This window comes from Coptis chinensis, chromosome 5 (assembly GCF_015680905.1).
Source record: "Coptis chinensis isolate HL-2020 chromosome 5, ASM1568090v1, whole genome shotgun sequence".
Lineage (NCBI taxonomy): Eukaryota > Viridiplantae > Streptophyta > Magnoliopsida > Ranunculales > Ranunculaceae > Coptis > Coptis chinensis.
Window position 1 is genome coordinate 56,148,778 of NC_141460.1, and position 20,769 is coordinate 56,169,546.

General features: G+C 38.0%; 2 protein-coding genes across 7 annotated transcripts; one reads left to right on the plus strand and one right to left on the minus strand.

Annotated features, from left to right (window-relative positions):
* Window positions 1-1,632: 1,632 nt before the first annotated feature.
* LOC147498052 (pfkB-like carbohydrate kinase family protein) lies at window positions 1,633-12,924 on the minus strand. 6 transcript variants are annotated; one of them, XM_086560244.1, is made up of 13 exons: window positions 12,831-12,924; window positions 12,498-12,708; window positions 12,329-12,405; window positions 12,109-12,218; window positions 11,911-12,025; window positions 11,657-11,719; window positions 11,361-11,524; window positions 5,501-5,562; window positions 5,221-5,287; window positions 4,559-4,615; window positions 4,340-4,468; window positions 4,212-4,242; window positions 1,633-2,031 (listed from the first exon to the last, which is right to left on the minus strand). In XM_086560244.1, the coding sequence occupies exons 2-12, from the start codon at window positions 12,691-12,693 to the stop codon at window positions 4,215-4,217; spliced, it is 1,068 nt and encodes a 355-aa protein (XP_086416370.1). In that variant the 5' UTR covers window positions 12,694-12,708; window positions 12,831-12,924; the 3' UTR covers window positions 1,633-2,031; window positions 4,212-4,214. The 6 variants fall into 6 exon arrangements, with proteins under 6 accessions (XP_086416370.1, XP_086416367.1, XP_086416366.1 ...); XM_086560241.1 differs by having other exon boundaries at window positions 1,889-2,031; window positions 4,347-4,468; XM_086560240.1 differs by lacking the exon at window positions 1,633-2,031 and adding an exon at window positions 3,102-3,129 and having other exon boundaries at window positions 4,347-4,468.
* LOC147498053 (MLP-like protein 423) lies at window positions 1,865-2,657 on the plus strand. Its single transcript, XM_086560247.1, has 2 exons — window positions 1,865-2,042; window positions 2,269-2,657. The coding sequence occupies exons 1-2, from the start codon at window positions 1,865-1,867 to the stop codon at window positions 2,538-2,540; spliced, it is 450 nt and encodes a 149-aa protein (XP_086416373.1). The 3' UTR covers window positions 2,541-2,657.
* Window positions 12,925-20,769: the final 7,845 nt, after the last annotated feature.

Below are 20,769 nucleotides of genomic sequence, written 5' to 3' on the forward strand. Positions count from 1 at the left end.
CCATTCTCTCGGTTTGAAAAAGGCCTTTGTTGGAAGGAAGCCATCTGGAAAAAGATATCCAGCCAAAATCTTAACAAAATGGTACTTCTAGTATTTACTGGTATAAAACTGATTTTAACTTATTTTAGTGATGTACTGAATTGATCAGTGAAATGATAAAATTGAACAATGTAAACTGGGCGAATGCTTATACCACCCATTTTTACCAACAACAATAGCATTGGGCAATACACCAGCTCAGCCCGGCAACTAAGTACATGCTATCCTTTTTTTCAAATCTTTTGTAGCCGGTATCATCTCTCTCGCAAGATTGAACCCAAAAAAAAAATTGAGTTTTCTGTCATGTTCATACTTCAAGTGTTGAGTTTTGAATCAACAATGGGAATTGAAGTTGGCGACTTCACCCAATTCGAGTTGTGTCCCGTTTGAGTATATACTCAAATTTGGTTGGGTTGATTAAAATTGATTAGGTTGATTAAATTTGATTGGGTGGAAGATTGAGTTAATTAAACTTGATTGGGGTGGAAGATTGGGTTGATTAAACTTGATGATTTTAAACTTGAAGTTTTTTTTTGGAGTTTGGGTAGAAGATTTGGTTGATTAAACTTGAGTTTAAATTTGTCCAAACTTGATGAAGTCATTTTCGAGTTTGAGTTCGAGTTTGGGTTGATTAAGTGGTGATTTTTAAAATGAACATTGTGACAAACAAACCGAATTTTTTAAGTCCAAACGACCCAGCCATGTCACCCAAGAGTGTCCCCAAACGACCTCACTATGTCGTCTTGGAGACTGCCCAAACGACCCCGCCATATCGTCTAGCAAAAAACCAAGAGTTTTATCTCAAACGACATGCATGTAGTTTGAGTGTACGCTCAAACTACATGATGAGGTCGTTTGAGTGTACACTCAAAAGACATGGCGAGACCGTTTGAGTGTATACTCAAACGACCCGAGGGATTCGTTACAGCAAGACCGGTTAAATTGGTTGTTGGGCCTAGACTTTGATGGCAAACTTGTCATATGGCAAATTTGTAATATTTCTTTTTTTTGGAGTTGCCATCTTCAAGATTTATACCTACGATGAATACTGCTTATCTCAACCACTTGTGCACACTATATATCTTCAAGTAGCCCATAATTGAGAGATGAAGTGATGGACAGACCTTTTGTGCTTCGAATATCAACAAATTATACACCGCCAACATTATCCAACATATATGGTATAGATACGCGCAGTTACTACTTACTAGAAACTTCAGGTGAAGCGGGACATTGCCTATTAAATTTCTCCATTTGAATGGCACACATTTTATAGCATATATACTGGGAGAGTGGTCCATTTACAATATATACTGGGAGAGTACGTGGTCCATTTACGAATGAAATAATCTCCATCTCAATATGACTCTGACTCCCTTCAGTTTTACTGTGGCCTGTCATCTGTGGAGCCATGCCAGTATTTGCAGTAGCAATATCTATTTTAAACAAAAGTTACAAAACCTAAAAACACTACCAACAGGCAACAGCAATCCATATATTTCAGCCTGAGAGATATAGAGAGTACATTCATTTTTTGTGTGTTTTGGTTCCCTACAAACATAAACCAAGTAATCAGTATGAAACCACTGAAAATGCTCCTAATGACAATAGCATTTTTATAAAATATTCAAATGAAAGTTTTAAGTTGGGGCGGTGGTAGATGGTAGTTGAAGAAATACTATTAACGAATTAAAAGCTCTACCCCCAGTTTTGTACTATAAATACAACTCATTTTTATCAACTCAACTCAACTCAACATTCAATCCTATTCACTCTTTGTACCAATAACACATATTTTCCGTCCATCATCATCAAAGATCACTCCATGGGTAGACTTGAGGTTGAGGTGGAAACCAAATCTGGAGCAGATAAGTTTTGGGAAGCTATTAAAGACACCACCAATCTCTTTCCCAAGCTCTTCCCTGACCGATACAAAAGTGTCGAGATACTCGAAGGAGATGGAAAGAGTGCTGGCTCCGTTATTCTCATGAACTACATCGCAGGTGAAACAATACTTGTCATTTTAGTAGTAGATAACTAGTATATATATAATTATATATGGCTTTAAACAGAACAAGGAATAACATAATACGTGCAGTTGACTCTCATTTCACTTGGCAATTAAACTTCCTTGAACCAAACATGTTATTTAACTGAAAACAGAGATAAAATCATACTGCATTTATATTTTCTTCAGTGTTTTTTCACTTATGTGTGCTGATTCTGTAGGAACTCCTCCTGTAACATTCTCAAAAGAGAGGATCGATGAGGCCGATGAGGCGAAAAAATCAATCGCTTACACTGTTATTGATGGCGAACTCACAGCTATCTACCCAACTTTCAAGGCCAGTCTACAAGTTGTACCAAAGGGTGATGGTAGTGTGGTCAAATGGGCTTTGGACTACGTGAAAGCAAGTGAAGAGGTTCCTGAACCAAGCTTCATCAAGGAGTACGCAGTAAAGACCTTTGAAGGTTTGGATGCTTACATCCAGAAGGCATAGGAACAAATGCAACCTGCTACTAGTATTTTCTTTAGTAAAAAGCTGCTGTTCCTAGTATTTTGTTTAGTAAAAAACTAGAGCATACCCAGCCTAAATAAAGCTTGCAATTTTTACCTATGCTGTTTCTTGTCATCTTATATGCTTTTGTTTTAATCGTACATTCGTACTGTTTCTGCTAAGGAACGTGATCAGAATAGACGGTTGTTTCCAACTCTAAAAAGACTGCCAAACACACCCAATTGTCTACCCATGGCCTTCAAATGTACTTTAAATTATCGTCGAATGTACCATCATCAACGATTAGGGAGTGCATGTTTACAATGGTTTATGTAACTGTTGTTTACACACGTATGCTAGATTTACTAACAAGCATTGCAAGACAATTGGAACTCTGAGATCATGACCGACTTATTCTTAACTACAAAACTTCGTGATGCTAAGATAATATATTGCAATACCCGCTGGAATTTCAAAGAATTTAAATACAAAATTTTCTCAAAATTTAATGAAACCATGGTTTTCCAGGCACTCTATACTTCAAAATTTTCAGATACTTCACTTAGTAAGGGCAGGGCATCAAAATTGGTACCTGTAATGGGACTTCTTAGTGTTCGAAACTAAAATAAATTGAAAAAACAGATAGATGCCAATATTTAAAGGCAATATGGATCATTCGTCAATCAAGAAAACATAAAGAAAGCACAAGGGAAAGAGACGCTGAAAAAAATTAGTCCCTCTTACTGGCTATGGATAAGTGAAGTTCGTCTGAAGATGTGTCAAGATATGCAACGCAGGAAAGTCATAGCACTGCAGTAACACTAGTATACTGCTAAGCAGTGGGGGTGAGCGGAGTGGGAGAGGAAGATGGAGGAGTGGAGATGGAGAAGGAGGAGTGGAGATTTAGAGTGTCTGGAGAGGGAGAGGAAAAGGGAGAGTGAGAGAGACGAAGAGAAAAAACAGAAGGGAAGAGATGAGGACAGACAGACAGAAACCAACCAAGTTGGTTTTTGTCCGCATAACCCTCCCCCCTTCTCCCAAAATGTTCGCTCCGCTCACAAATTATTGCTTGTAATCCTTGTATCAGGAGTAGCAGTGAACATGGGGTAGGTTACTTGTGGGCATGTTCACTGAGAAGATAACAGAGCTGCTGATCATCTACCAACGTTTAGAGGTTCAAAATGATGATTGTTTTGTAGTTTATAGTCAACCTCTTCACTGTAAGCTAAATGATGTAATGGGAGATGATGTAAAGTAAGAGGAAGACCTTTTTAATATAGTTGGGACCTGCATAACCCATTATCTTTTCCAGAAAAACAAATTGTGAAAGCATTCTTCAAGTTTTTGAGTAGTCTCAAAGTTTATTTTAAGCCTCATATATATGGAATCTATGAACACGGATAAAAAACATCAATCCATTCATGTGCAAAACAAATAATTATTAGTTAATATACAAAGTCTGACTAATGATGGTCTATAACTACAATTTGTACAGACTCAGTTAAAGAACAAGAGGACAAAACGCAGGTGCCTACTAACAAAGTCGGTAAAATCTTTGGGTGATGATACCAGAGGTCTGGGGCTCAAACCCTGCCAGCATCAAAGAGTTACTGATCTCATTTAAAATAGGCTTGCCAAAAAAAAAAAAAACAAGAGGACAAAACAGACACTCACTCGTCAGCATGCCGGGCATATGTCATCCAAACTGCAAGAAAAGGGAATAAAGCATGGAACGGATGTCATTTATTTCTAGCATAATGATCTTCAAAAACACAATGTTAATGTCAAAACCAGCGGACAACCTTTTACCCAAGTGCTCAATTATATCAGTGGTGAGCGTCGCCCTTTTCTTATTCTCAAAGGCAACCGATGCAGCGTTCCTTAGTAGCGCAGAAGCAGCAATGCACCCCAACACCATTGGATTAGATGGGCTTCAAAATAGCCAACCAGAGAAACAAGCAACTGTCAAATGGATTGAAGTAAAAGTGGGAGAAGGGGTGCTACAAGCAAACATTACAAACCTAGTAATTGAGTCTACATCTGTAGATTGTCGTGCCCAAGATGAAAATACTGCAACACTGGCGTTCCCAGAAGGAAATAGATATTAGATACAAAGAAAATATACGATAATATGAGCAGAGTACCTGAAAGAAGATGACAATTCTGAAAACTTACAACCAGTCATGTTTTTGGTATATCAGTAAGATATTAGATCACCTGAATTAGTATTTCCAAACATTATACTCATCATCCTTAAATCCTTAATACTGATATGGTATGTTGCTAAACAAGGGTGATTCTGTCAAGGACGATATGGTGTTTGGAAAGACTATACTTTGAAATCTTGGTCCCTGGAGCAGATGACCTGGTCTCTTAGAAACTTCCCAAATGTATGGTGTAATCAAGACGACATGTACTAAGCAGAGGCTTGAAGCTGAAATGCTTCAATGATGAATATAAGAACATAACCTCTTCCATCCATGTCTCTGGAAGAGTATGTTTTCCCCGGTAGGTGTGGGATAAAGAGAAGCGGGTGCCGTAAATATTGACTTTGGAGTATGAGTCTATGCCATTAAGTCAATTTTCATTTTAGAATGCAGTGGAAAATAGGAACAGGAACACTTGATATAAAATTGAAAAAGGACCATAAAATTAAATAATTTCAACTCCAGTATTATCAGACCTTCCCGAGAGGATATCACCCTGACCACCACAACGCCTTGGAGATCCAAAGGTGCTAACTGTATTGACTACATAAACAATTTCTTTATTAACATAATGGAAGGAATCACACATTACACAGAATAGACAAGAAAAGATGCATTTAAAAAACCCATTTTAAATGACAAGAGAATCATATCAACTGGAACAATCGATAGGCACTAGAAGAACATCAAAAACCATAGGCAAAGAATGTCAAACTACTTTATCATAGGTAATTACTTAACCGTCATAAATAATACCTGTCTTCCCATCACTGACGAGATCAGATTTTCCCTTCCTTAGAATAGTAACACAACCAATGCTGACCAAGAAAAGAGTTTAGGAAGTGTTAGCACAGAGACATAACTTTTTTTACTAGTATACTGCTAAGCAGTGGGGGCGTGAGTGGAGAGGGAGAGGGAGAGGGAGTGGAGATTGAGAGTGCGTGGAGAGGGAAAGGGAGAGGGACGAAGAGAGAGGAATGAAGAGAAGAGAAGAGAAGAGATGAGGACAGACAGACAGAAACCAACCAAACACATTTTTGTCCGCGTACACCCCTTCTGCCCAGAACGTTCGCTCTGCTCACTTGATAAGTTTGATATTTTAAAAAATTAGCAGGAGAAGATAGAGATAATGAAAACAAGGGTTCTTTTGTTAGCAGCGAAAGTAGAATTGATTACAAGAGACAGTAAGGTTCACACATATAGCCTTACAAGAAAAGATAATAAGCTACCCTTTGTCTTAGCAGCTAGTCCTTTACTCATTCCATATTGCGAAAAACTGCTGGAAATCGTGCTATATTTCTAAATAGATACAACAACCATTTAATCCAGGCATGTAGCATATGTTTGCAATATAAGAGGCAGACTGCCAGACTGTCAACGCACTATTAAAGATGAGCATCCCCCTTCAAACAAATTAGTGACAAGTGGAGAGGCCCCATGATTTATATATTTGATCGTGAGGCTTCAGAAATCCAATATGGGATTATAATCCCAACACACCCCCTCACATGTGGCGTATCTTGAGCCTAACATGTAAACAATTATTAAACGGGTGACATGGAGTAACAAGGGTCCTTCAGGCCAGAGAAATAGCACGAGGCTTTAGACACTTGAATATGGGATTATAATCTCAACACGTACAAAACAAGAATGCTAGATGCATGACTTCTCATCTTAAAGGATCTCCGTGTACAAAAACCATATTAAAATAGTGGCACTAACATAATTCTATGAGCGGAACACACAGGTCCAAATATGCATCTACATGTCGCTTGTGCAGAAAGATTATTTTTTATTATTTTTTATTTTTTTGAAGGTTAAACTAGGGTTAAGCAGACCCTCAACTGTTTTTATTTAATAATAAGTTCTAGTGTACATCCTACCAGATGCCTCCTCTTTTACAATTATATCCATTTCCATATCAAGAAGAGCCACAAAGTAGACTATGTTGTTATCAAAAGATCTTCCTAAAGATGCTAGATGGTCCACAACACCATTAGTCTCTCTATATACATGAGCGAAAGATATAACATCAAACTGAGCACATAAGCCTTGTATACTCATTACCAAGTTCAAGCAGTACCAAGGAAGAGCCTCCTCCTTGTTGATGCATTTGACAGCATTCATAGAGTCTGGCACTGGCATGATTCTTTTATAGCACAGCTGAATGCACACCAATAATCCAGCTTTAATATCCTCTAACTCAAGCACAAGGACTGATCTACTATGGCTCGCGCAGCAAAAGCCATTAAAACTTCTCCTCTATGATCTCGAATAGCACCTCCCACACCAGCACCATTAGTATCAAGTGAACCATCGGTGTTCAGTTTGAAAATGCCTTCATCTGGTTTTATCCACGCACAATTGATTGTTTCCCTTTGCTTCAGTTGAACACTCAGTTTCCCTCACCTTATCATTATCAACTACTTCAGTCACCTTGGTTTGCAAGTAAAGTTTCATATCCTTAAGCAGTCGATCTCCTAATACATTGGCTGGACAACTTTTGTTATAGAATCTCCTATTGTTGCGTTTAGTCCAAATATAATTCATAGCTGCACACACATACACCTTGAAGATTTCAGATCTATCATATCCTTGTTCTTACACAACTTAAGAATGCTCAACCATTCCCTGGTAGAGTTTCTTTCATCAGTAGCTAGTCCAATCTTAGTTTTAACCTTCCTCCACACTTCTTCCGAATAAAGACATTGAAAGAATAAATATTTTGTGTTTTCTCTCTCTTGGTTGCACAGACAACATTTACTAGGTTGTACCACCTTATGCCCATTCCGCCATTCGTATCAAATTAAGTCATGTGTACAAATAAATATAAAGAGGTACGAACATTTTGACATTAAATCTAAAAAGCTTAACGGCACAAGCACGTATGACTATGTAGAGCCCAACTTTTGGTGAGTAGATGAAGATCAATATCATAAAAACAGATTCTACACCAATTAAAAGTTGACTGTAACATCTAACTATCTAAGCTATTAGCATGTTTATTCTATCAAAAACTTGAATTCATATGTACTATGTTAAGAATTTTTTTTTGGATTGGTAAAGTTAAATTGTATCAGATCAAAGAAAACGTAGGTCGAGATAACCTACCATTACATAGTATATATAAACAAAACAACCCAAAAGTAAACCAACCACCCTACTCAAGCTTCTCTATACATAATATCTCCCCATCTAGCTACAAATTGTTCAAAACAAATGTTTCTTAGGTCCACACAAATTTTCTCCAATAACAAAGGAGCTCTTTGATATCTAGTACGACTTTCTAGATAACCATAACTTTGCCCTAATAGATGCGTCTATTCCTTTCCAACCAAATACCCCACATAATTGCAAAGGTAGCATGTTCCATATCCTCTGCCCTATAGATGAAAATGGCCGCAAGACCAAACAGTCCAAGAAAAAGGACAACACAAAAGCACATGATTAACCGACTCCTCAACCATCGAACATAAGGAGTTTGACCCCTAAATTTTTTATTCCTGAGATTATCACCAGTAAGAATACGCTCTAAAACTGCTGACCAAACAAAGAAAGTAATTCTCATACAGACTTTGGAACCTCAAATTCTTGAACTTGGAAAATGGGGAATGGAAACAACCCCCATTATTTGGAGGGTACCAAGAGTGAAGAGCGAGATAGAATGACTTGGTAGGGTAGATCCCTTTCTTGTCGGGGCACCAAACCATTGAATCAAAGTCCCGTTGGTTGAGGTTTATCTCTCCAAGCCGAGCCATAAGAGAGGCTAACTCATCAATGACCCAATCATTGAAAGCCCTACGAAAACCGGGGGTTCGAAGAACTATCTCCATCAGATCTAACCATGCATTCGGTAATTGTGCACCCTATATGCTCTGACATGTTGAACAAAGTATTAAACACCTCTTTTAAAGATCTATCTCCCAACCATATGTCTTCCCAAAACAAGATTTTATCTCCTGACCAAAACTATACCTGATACCTCTTCTAAACATGGTAATGCCCCTCCAAATACCACACTCATAAGGAATGCAAACAAGACCACTCTCCCAACCAAAATGAGATTCTCCAAACCTAGACACGATAACCCTTCTCTACAGACTATTCCTCTCTATACCAAATCTCTAAAGCCATTTCCCTAAAAGCGCCAAATTGAAAGTATGGATATTTCGAACACCCAAACCCCCATCCGTTTTAGGCAACCAAACTAAATCCCAATTGACAAGGTGATACCTATGGTTCTCGTTTGTATCATCCCACATAAAATTTCTAATGATAGACTCTATCCTATGGACAACACTCATGAGCGTGTAAAAAAAAGACATAATAAACAAGTAGGTTGGATAAAGAACTCTTAATGAGCACAAGGTGCTCCCCGACAAATTCTTGGCCTTCCAACCACTAAGCTTTTTACCAAACCACTAACAGGATCCCAAATAGCCTTAAATCGAAAAGGAGCCCCAACAGGGAGGCCGAGATACTTAGAAGGAAAACAATCCGCACCACATCCAAGCACAAAGGTTAAGACACGAATGTCTTCCACCTCCCCTACCGAAAACACCTTACTTTTTGAGAGGTTAACACATAAACCCGACATAGCTTTGAAACACCCGAGAATGCCCCTAAACCACCTTACTTGCTCAAAATCATCCCCTAAAAAGACAATGGTGTGATCAGCCAACTAAAGATGAGAAATAAGCATATCCTCCCTACCAACTTTGAACCCTGACAATACTCCCATCTTTTTCGCCCTCGAGAACATTCTACCCAATACTTTTGCTGCCAAAATAAACAAGAGCGGAAATAGAGGATCTCCTTGTCTAAAACCCCTAGTACTCTTTAAAAAAACTAGTTGGAGACCCATTCACAAGCACCGAAAAAGAGGTGGTAGAAATACATTTTCTAATTCAGCCTCTCCACTTAGAGCCAAACCCATTCTATCTAAAACATAATCCAGAAACTTCCAACTTACATGGTCATAGGCTTTAGTCAAATCCACTTTCCAAACAATACCACCCACACCCCTCCCTTTCCGATCGTCAATCGCCTCATTTGCAATAAGAATACCATCCAAATTTGTCTAATGTCTAACGTACACACAAACTCCTTGCTCATGGGGAGATCACACAACTGATCACTCTCTTCAATCTAGATGACAGAACTTTCAAAATGATTTTATAAGCACTCCCAATTAAACTGACAGGACGAAGGTCCCCAATGTCTTCCACATCATCAACCTTAGGGATCAAAGTCACAAAAGTGTTATTAAGGGTACGAGCAAGAAAACCCAAAAGATTAAAATTCACAATCATGTTCATAAAATCAACTCTAATTATCTTCCAACATTTCCTATAAAACTCTACAGGAAAACCATCTGGACCCGGAGAACGATCACACCCTATACTACAAATGCCAGCCCAAACCTCATCCTCATCAATATCTCTTTCCATCTCATCTCTATCCTGCAACGATATACCCCCAAAGGGAGATCATCCACCAAAGGTTGTCCCTGAGATGGCTCAGTATAAAAATCTGAATAAAAATTCACAATTTATTCTCTAAGGCAATTTTCCCCTTTAATATCTTTGCCCTTAATATTAAGACACTCTAGTGGTTTATTCTATTTCTAACTCTAGCCATTCTATATTAAGAATTTTACAACGAGCTAATTTGTAATTATAAACTCCAAGGTTAGGAGATCATCTTCGACGGAAATCTGCTCTTTGACCCATTGAAATTTAATAATGTGTGTATTTATTATTATAATGTGTGATATCTGGAAGTATAAGTCCATCCGTCCACCCTGTGGAATCTAGATGGCACTTGTCCAAAGGACTTGAAAATCAATATGCATCACGTGATGCTTTCAACCAAAATATTTCTTGTGACCAGTCACATAATACATTTGATCACATGTCCTGAAGTTTCATGTGTATTAGTATTGGCAACAGATGTAGTGGCTGAGAGACTTCTGCAATTTAATCCTTTTGACCAGGCTGCAAATAGACAACATTGTACATGTGACATGTCTACAATTCCATTTTTTCAGGTAGTTGAATCTTTTTAGTAGCTAAAATTATTTATGAGAACTAAGTGTATAACACCATTATTACAAAATACTTTTTGTTCATTTTCGTATTTTTCTTTCTGTACCCTACATAGAACTTTTAGTTAATGCAGTACATTTTCTAAGAAATGATATCCACTACAGCAAGCAAAATGGTTCTAAGACACTCCTTTATCAAGAACATTTGTCTTTCCATATACATTCCTTATGGTTATTCCCTCGTGCCCCTGCCTCTCCTTCCTAATGACAACCATGTCCACAGAACACAAGAGGAACACAACCATGCCCTCAAAGAATTGTGCAAGGTAATCTGTAGTCTGGACATTTAAATCTAGAATATGCAATCCACAGCATAAGACCGGAAATATTTCTCCTTCGCTGGATTTTCGTTTTTAGCCTTGAATTGCAAGTATCAGGTGAAAGATACACTGTCCATGCATTGTATTCTCAAATACATATGTTTTAAGGAGCGTTCAATACATAATATATTAATCAAATACATATGTTTATAGATATATTAATCACTGATGCTAACAGGTGGAAACGTACCTTCTTGCAAGCGATATTAGTTGCTCAGGGGCGTTTTCATCATTCACTTCGCAACCCAAAACTTTCTGAACAAGGCGCTTATACTCGTTTACATTTGGCGTTAGAACAGCTAAGGGATACCCACTGACCAGATCAATACTGTTGGTAACAAGAAAGAGTCCATCCTACCAAATGCCAACAAACAAATTATCAAAGACTTGACTGCAATAATAAACCGTGTCTCTTCAAGAAATTTCAGCTTTTTTTCTCTTTACTAGATATAGAAACACTTCACATTACTTGGGACAATGACATACCCCATCTATGACAATTGGTACATTCGATCGCCTTGCAAGCTTTATAATTTCGCTTACGCAATCCTGAAGAGATTGGAATTACATTATTGGTAGGAAAGAAGAAAGAAGGTTTCATGGTTTCATTTTTCTATTAGAGTAAAAATCAAATAAGAGTATCAAGTCAAGCAAAATACAGCAAACTACATCTCCACAAATTTTGTATTTTATGTGAAGCCTGAATCACTTGAAACTTTCAACAGGCCATAGAATCATACCAGAAGAAATGGGTCTCTTCCAAGGCCAGGACCAACAACAACGCAATCAAATCTTTCCATCCACTTGTCAACCTCGGCAAGAACCTTACGCGAAATAGAGCCTTCATGACCATCCCTGAATATATGCTTTTACAGAAATCAGGACCTACATGATGACATTCACAAGCTCAAAACCAAGGTTGACTTAGATAAACTCACCTCACGCTATAGGATTCTTCTAGGATAGGGTGCACAATTAACTCAGGACTATATCCCTTTATAACTGCAGCAGCATCTTTTGTACAGAAAACATGAGATAGGTCGGCACCCTGTGTGACACAATCATGTCCATTAAAGATTAGCCCAAAACTATGATGAGATTAACGTTACATAAACAAGCAAGATCAACTAATGTTAGATAAAAGGGTAGAGCATTAACTATTTTTAACGCTGATATAGCTGCAAAATACGGAGCCCCAGTGTATTCGCGGCACCCACCAATAACAGCTACTTTCCCTGATGAATGACAGACATTGAATAAATATTTTCAGTGCCAAGTGTGACTAAATAATCAACACAAAATTGAAATAAAAAAATGAATGGCTTACCTGCTTGGCCTTTGTGTCGATTTGGGTCAAGTATAGGAGTAATTCTTCTTATAATATTCTCAGCATCAACTTCCATAGTGACTCCACTCTCAAACTTAATTCCTTGAATCCTTTGCAAGTATCTTTTATTATTGGGCACTCCTAAACACCTTATCAGAAACTGCTGTCTTCTCAAAACAGACGAAGAAGCCAACATGTGATGATGGTCCACCTATGTATATTATTATTAGTTAACATACATGCAGAATAGCTTTTAAAGAAGTACGTGGAAATTTAAAGAAAAAAAAATTGTATAAACTGAAAATGGGCAAGAGAGAAGTTGGAAAAACATACCTCGATTAATATCAAAACGAAGAGGAAGAAAACAGTTTAAACAAACTGAACAAGGTTCAAAATTTCGATGTATATATATAGATCATAATTTGCCGATAGATAGAATTGATATTCCGTAACTATAAGTGATATTTTGATATGTCAAGATGGGGTTTACGATATTTACGATTTGTTTCTACACGCTCTGTTTGGTTCGCTGGACCTGAATGCAATTTCCAAAAAAATGCAACTATTGCCAATGCATCAACTTGTAAGAGCACCATCAACGCGTTGTTATTTTTTATTTTCAATGTGACAGTTGACAATGTTTATAGCAATTTGAGTCACCAACGCGTTGTCAAATTATCGTTTCTATTATAAGAATTGTCAAAATTAGAGCCAAATTGGTTAAGAAAATAGAAATGGTGTGCACGGTACAACTTGACCCGTCCCAAGAGTGGGACGGGACTACTTTAGGCGTCCAAATTTTTTTTGTTTTTTTTTAATAAAAAATTCAAACAGTTCGATTTTGTACCGTTGGGTTTTATTACCATTGGGCTTTTGCAATGTTGGGCCTGAACAATTTTAGAAGATTTACAAAAATTATACCGATGGGCTTTTGTACCGTTGGGCCTGAACGATTTGAGAAGATTTGCAAAAATTGTACCGTTGGGCCTGAACATGTATTTGAGTGGTATTAGATTATGTTTTAGGGTACTAATTTATTTAAATTTTATGTTGTAATCTGTTTTTATTATTTACGTGTATGTTTTTCTTTAAATAAAATTGTATTTTGTTTTAATGAAAGTATATTTTCTTGAAAAAATGTGTTTGTTTATAAGTTGAAATTAAAAACAAATCAACTCAACTAGAAATGAAAAACATTACAACTTAATTTGAAATAAAAATACAAAACATCTTATAAAATTCTACGGACTTAAAAACACATGCAAAACAATTAAAGACAATACACTAGGGAATTAAACAAAATACAAATATTACATATCCTACACTTAAATTCTAAGAGGTACGACTTGTTTCTCCACCACACATTGAAGGATTGCATTGATCGCACAAGCCACACCTAGGGCAGAAATCTATTGCTTCCTTGCAAAAATGACATACAGGTATGTCAACCTTTTTTGAATGATAGATGTTGATATTTGAGGGACAATCATTAACATCACACTTTAGAAGTTTGTCTTCCAATGTTCCATCATCATTGATAGTTATGACCACTATCATCATGCCGTTGCATTCAGGATTTGGGCATTTGATGTTAATGTATGGACATGAAGTAGCGTAATGACTAACTTCCTTACACCACTGACAAATCTCAAGTGTAGAAATGTGGACAATATTTGATCCACCCATATTGGTAGTTGAAGTTGAGAAAGATTAGAGAATGAAAATGAGAAGCTGAAGTGAGGAATGGAAATGACTTTGAATATATATGCAAAGGCCCAACGGATAGAAATATATCCGTTGGGAATAAATGCCAACGGATATAAATTGATCCCCCCTTGGGAATAATGCCAATGGATATAAATTGATTGGAGGAATAATAAATTGAGGCCCATGGTCTTATTAGTCACGTTCACATGGGCTTGATTGTTCACATGAGAATTTCTTTGTCTACATAATAAAAAGCATGTATAGATTCTAAGTAATAATTAACGTAATGTCTTGAATTTAAATTAACGTAATGTAATAATTAATTTAATGCATAAAAAAAATTGGACATAGCCTCCTTTGTTTAATCAACATAATTTATATACCTAAACCTCGTTAAGATTCTCAAAACCTGTTTCAAACCCTAAAAAAAACAACAACAACCAACAACAAAAACAATGACATAACTAAATTATTACAAAATAGTGCAATATAACACTATGGAGCACGCCTCGACCGCTTTCTGGCCACTCCCTCCGTTTTAAGCCCTCTCTTATTAGGATAATTTGTTTTGTTGCATGATATCGAGTAGCAATTCTCTCAAACATCAACACAATGCAATTAAAATATAAAATTGAATATATATATAAAAAAATGAAAATGTAAAACATATAAAAAATTACCAAGGCTTCCAATTGTTTTGTCATCTCAATTAAACTATTTCTTCGTCTAAATAGCCATAATATTTGTTGAGTTGCTCAATTAAACTTTCAATCGGTTGATTTGCCTTTCATCCGTTTCTGCATTGTGTCAATATTGTATATAAGTTAAATATACATAGTGTGTTTAAATTAACATAATGAAATATAAATATACCTCATTAAACTGTTGTAGATCGGTACAAGCACGGACGCTCCAAGTGAAATGTGGTCTCCATTCCCCGAGAACTAACAATGTGGTATGACCATGGGTCATATGGATCACTAGGTAGGGGTGTATAACCATGATATACTCCGGATGATCTTGTGGAACTTGGGTGTTCGGGAATTGGACGTCTCGCCTAAAACTCGACTAGTTGTGACATCCATGTTTGCACCTCTATACAGTGGACCCCCGCAGATAGGCTTCCCTAGAAACTTTTCGCCAATAAGTCTCATAATCAAGACGGAGTTCACATCAACATAATCTGTAAAACACGGCCACGCACTCTCAACGCGATACCGTTCAATCAAATTCACTGAAACATCCATGGCACGCATATTTGTGGGTGGGGGAGCAGGAATATACGTATATCCAATGGTTTGCATAGTCACCCTATCTCCAAGGAACCAAACGCATTATATCGGGGGCTTGCAATATGAATCTTTTAACGACATTAGAGTACTATCTTCGACAGATATGCATATTCTCAAATTGAGAACCTTGCCACGGACTCCAAACAATAGATTTCATACTTTTCGTCTCTATTTGGATCCTAGTAGCTTGAAGATCATTATGGACCTCTTCCTTTAATCTAGCATGACAAAAACAGCCCATCCCTGTGGGTGAGGCCATAAGTCCTTATCCCAATCCTCTTTTAGTATAAGGTTTAAGCAAGCCAAATACTCATACCACCAGTACTGAAATAATCAAATGAAAGTGTATCTAATTAATTTAAATTATATAATATTTAACTAACAAAATAAAAGCTTATATCTTAAAAGTTAAATCTTATTGAATTACCTGTAGTATCCAAGTAATTCCGTTGCATTGCTTCCCCATTTGATTTGTTTGTACAAACAAATCAAGCCCTGTATATAAATGTGCCATGAAAGCACCTCCCCAATCAAAATCTTCCAAGCTATCAAGGTTTACCAAAGACGCTAACCAACCAGCCCGAACCCCAAATTTTCCTGTTGTAAAACCAACTTGGCCAAAAAAATATAACAAAAAAATCCTAATAAACTCATCCTCCTCCGCAGAGTTTGGGTCCAAATATAGGGTGTCAACTTCATGTTCTAAACAATATTCAATACTCAATCGGTGCATGAATTTTTCTCTGATGTACAGGTTCAAAATGTATCTGCCATCCATATTCTCTGAAACAAGTCTACCTTCAACATCAAACAACGAAGGCAGTAGAGTCTTCAACCTGTCAAAATAATTTTCGATACTTGAATCAAACAAAACTGGCTTCTTCTCGCCCACACTTAAACCCGTTAGCATTGTAAAGTCAAGTGGTGTGATACCAATCTCACCACATGGAAGGTGAAAAGTGTGCGTGGTGTGCCACCATCGTTCCGCCAATGCAAATATCAGTGGACGATCAGTCCGAATGCTCGTACACGATATCAATGGACCAAAAGGTGTTCCCAAAATTCGAGCTCTTACGTGCTCCATTTCCTCCCCTCTTTCTACTAGATGACTCCAGAAGTCTTTAATACTCGGCATTGCGCATCTCCATCTCGTCAAACTCATTTTCTATACGTTGAGGTATTTAATCAAACAGTTAGTATACGTTAAATTTTAAACACAATTTTAAATCAAAATCAATTGAACAACGTTCATAAACTCATACTTACTCCGTCAGTGTTATATAAACACGAAATATGCATGTCTGGATTGGGAGCCAATGTCGGATGATCAACAATACTCAATCTCTGTGGAAAATTGAAATCATTTTCCGGTACGAGTTCACTCTCATTTTCCGGAGGATTTGAACTCCCCGAGCCACGCATAATAGTCTTCTTACGTCCAGCTCGACGACGTTGATCCATTGCAAAAAACAGAAACAAATTTGGTTGAAAATCGAATTTTTATTGGGTGATTGAAGGTTTGGATTTTGAGTTATGTTGGTGAGTTCTTGCGGGGCAAATGTTACTGGAACATTGTTCGCGACGTTTTCAAATAAAATGGGCTAATAGAGTGCACGGGACAACTACTCCCGTTTTAAAAAAATTTGGAGTGGGACGGGACAACTTGACCCGTTCAAATTTTTTTAGCAAAATTTGCCCAGACCGCATTGTTTCATCCCTTCCTTTTAGAAATTTTTCGCTCCTAAAAATGATGATGTGTCACAACGAAATTTAAAAACGCGTTGATGATGCTCTAAGGTATTTCATTTACAGTTGCTTGTTCACCATTTGCAAATGGATGCAAAATAAGCATTTTGTGATTGGTTCACTGCAATGCATATAAATCAGTGCAAAATACATATTATTACATTCTATTTTTTATCACTCATTCAAATTTTGTAATTGAATTGGCTCACATTTTGAGTAAACAAAATAATTTTATGCACATTGTTTCGACCACCACCTACGTGGCAAACGTCCATTAGTAGGGGTCTCTATTTTATTCATTTAATCAACAGGGCTAAAGCCCAATTCGCAATATCATGGATCAATGTACAGGCCCATTAACTTATGTGTCTAAGGCTGAACCTTAGCCACATGGCTTGCCACTAATGTACGTTGATTTATGTCCAGATTTATTTCTTATAAAAGAGATAGTTATCAGTTGACAGTTATACTCTATCACAATTACTCAAGCAACAAGATTACTTGAGCTACAAGGACTCTCTACTCTACCTATATAAATACCACATTATTTTTCATAAGGAACTACGTGGAAACTTGATCCCTAGAGAACAGATCTTGGGATGTAGGCAGCCATTATTTGGTTAAGTTTCATCTCCCCCAACATCAAATTCCTCTATTTCTTAGTGTGTTCTTTACCATTGCTCTCGTTGTGTTGAAGCAGTTTATTGCCGAAACATAATTGGCGCCGTCTGTGGGGAATTTAGAGTTCATTATCACGTGAAACAATCAAGATGGTAAGCACAAGAAGCAAACCAAATAGTCGACATATTCCTCCTGCTAATAATACTCGCAACCCTCGAAATTCAAATCGGCCAATGCAAGAACCATTGAACAATCAAGTTGATCCTAGTGGTAGGATCAATTCTCAACATCCGACTATAGCAGCGCAACCGCCACCGCCTCCGCCATCGCAAAAGGCCGTACAACCGCCGGCACCAACCCTAACAGCCTTGCAACAAGAAAACCGACAAGTCAGTAATCCTCCATGCGGTCCGCCGTTTGTCCATGTTGATCCTTCAGTTGACATGGATATGGACGTGGACATTACTCTCACGCCAACTAACGGAAAAGGTGATAGTAACAGCCAATTCACCCCTAATATGGTTGAGCGGGAGTTACGACGAGTCAAAAATTTAAATAGGAACTTGAGGAGGAAGCTGGCAAAGAGGCAAAGGCCGGTGGGCGATGTTGCAAATTCAACAACATCAAGGCGACCACGAAAGGACACAGGCCATTCCAGTGTATGGGATCGTCTTGACGATCCACTTCGTCGTCCTCAGCAATGTGCTATTTCTCAAGCACAATCAACCAGTGCACGCTCTAGGAGTAATGACCCTATTACCCGTACTTATGGGGAGAATCGGATTGGCAGGGATAACTACTACCCTAGACATGTCCGATCTCAAAGGGAAGATTTACCTCTGAGAAGCAATTTCAGGGAAGACCTCCATCCGAGATATGCCCAACATGACTGGGAAGGCGGGCATCCCAGACAAGAGCAACAAAACATGGAGAAGTGGTATAATTATTCCGACCACCCGGCCAAGAGTGACTACCGGCCTAGACAGGCTGGTTATAGGGAGAGACAAAGACAATCACCGGTCGGAGCCGATCATGCATACCGCCAAAGATCTCTAACTCTAATAAGAGATAATGGAAGGTATCCTCCTCCACATGGGGCGACGATCGCCCGGTTGTTCGAGCCAATACTTTAACTCGACCAGAACAACAGTTGAAAGAGTGGATTGCAAAAGAACTTAACGATAGAGAGTCAAGGGATGTAAGAATGAAAAACTTGACAGTCAATGATGGAGTACTTGACAAGTTTTCGCTCGACATTCAAGAAGCTTGCCACCATCCCGGCTTCAAACAACCCGATTTTGAACTTTATGATGAGTCGGAAGGAGATCCTGACTTGCATATTCTATCGTTAAAAAATAAGTTGGTGTTATGGGGTGGAGATGATCCGCTCATATGTAAGCTCTTTCCATCGACTCTAAAGGAAGAAGCATTACGCTGGTTTAGTGAGTTGCCTTCAAGATCAATTCACCAATTCAATGAACTAGAAAATCAGTTTGTTAATCGTTTCCGCCACAATTGCAAGGCGCCAAAGGGCCGACTCACTTCGAACATCAAGCAACAACGTGATGAGAAGTTACGTACTTTTGTTACTAGGTTCAAAGGCGCAGCAGATGTTCCCGAAGTTTCGATGGGATGCTTCTTTTTCGCCTTTAAAAAAGCATTATATTATGAAAGAGACAGAAGTTCGAACTTCATTGTAAGGGATCTTTACTACTCTCTAATTAAAGATGTCCCTAAAACTCGATACGATCTATATGTTAGGGCTGAACAACACTTCCATATCGAGGAGAACCTATCGGCGAAAGCAGCAAGAGACAAAGATATTCGGAGTAAAGATTTTTCTAACAGCAAGAATTCTAAGCCGAAGCAAGGACAGTCAGATCAACAACATAACGATGGAAAGAATGACAATCAGAAGCAAGTCAATTTCAATCGTGATGGAAAGACTCTACCTGAGCTAAAACTGACCCCGCTCAATGCCAAGTACTCGTTATATATGAGAAGTTGAAAAGTGGGAATCTTCTTTCCCCGCCTTTATCCACTTCGAGAAGATACCAAAGGTACAAGGACAAAAGCCTTACGGTGTAAATTCCATAATGACTATGGCCATGACCACGTAACTTTGTCGCTCTCTCGGGTTGGATTCAGAAATTAGTGGAGAAATGACTTTTAAGCGAATATCTTACGAAAAACTCTCAACGGATAGTTCGCAACTTATGAGCATGTCATTAATGTTTCCCATTCTCATGTTGAGTCTCTTTCCAAAAGTCGAGTAAGAATCAAAAGCGTTTGAAAGTTAGTTATGTTGGTGAGTTTAACCCGTATCAACAAAGTCGATTTTGTCAAAGGAATCCGGATGAAACTTTCGAAGAAGAGCCCCTCCGATTCAGCGATGATGATCTCCTTGGTGTATATCACCCTCACTATGACGCAGTTATAATTTATGTGTCTATAGGTCGCCTCGTGTTCAACGGGTAATGATCGACCACGGGGGGCCACTTCGGCGTCATTTTAGTGGTGTTATTCTCGATGCAACTTTGCGAGGGTATGATCATCGCCGAAGACAATCTTATCATCGGTTTTGATGGGACAATGTCTTCAACGGTTGGAAGAATTACCTTACCAATCAAATTAATGAACAAAGAAGTTGAGCTCGATTTCTTATTGATGGACTGTCATTCCCACTATAATGCAATTTTGGGTAGAGATTGGATACATTCCATGGGGCGATAGTCTCCACATTTCATCGATTATGTGTCAAGTTCCCATTATCCGGGCATATTTGCAAGGTTCAGTAGTGACCGGTATCTGCCCATGCCCTGTCATGACAAAGCAATGGATGACTATAAAAATCTGAAGTTCGAGGTAATCGATCCTTGCAAGTGCCCCTAAATTCTGATTGCCAA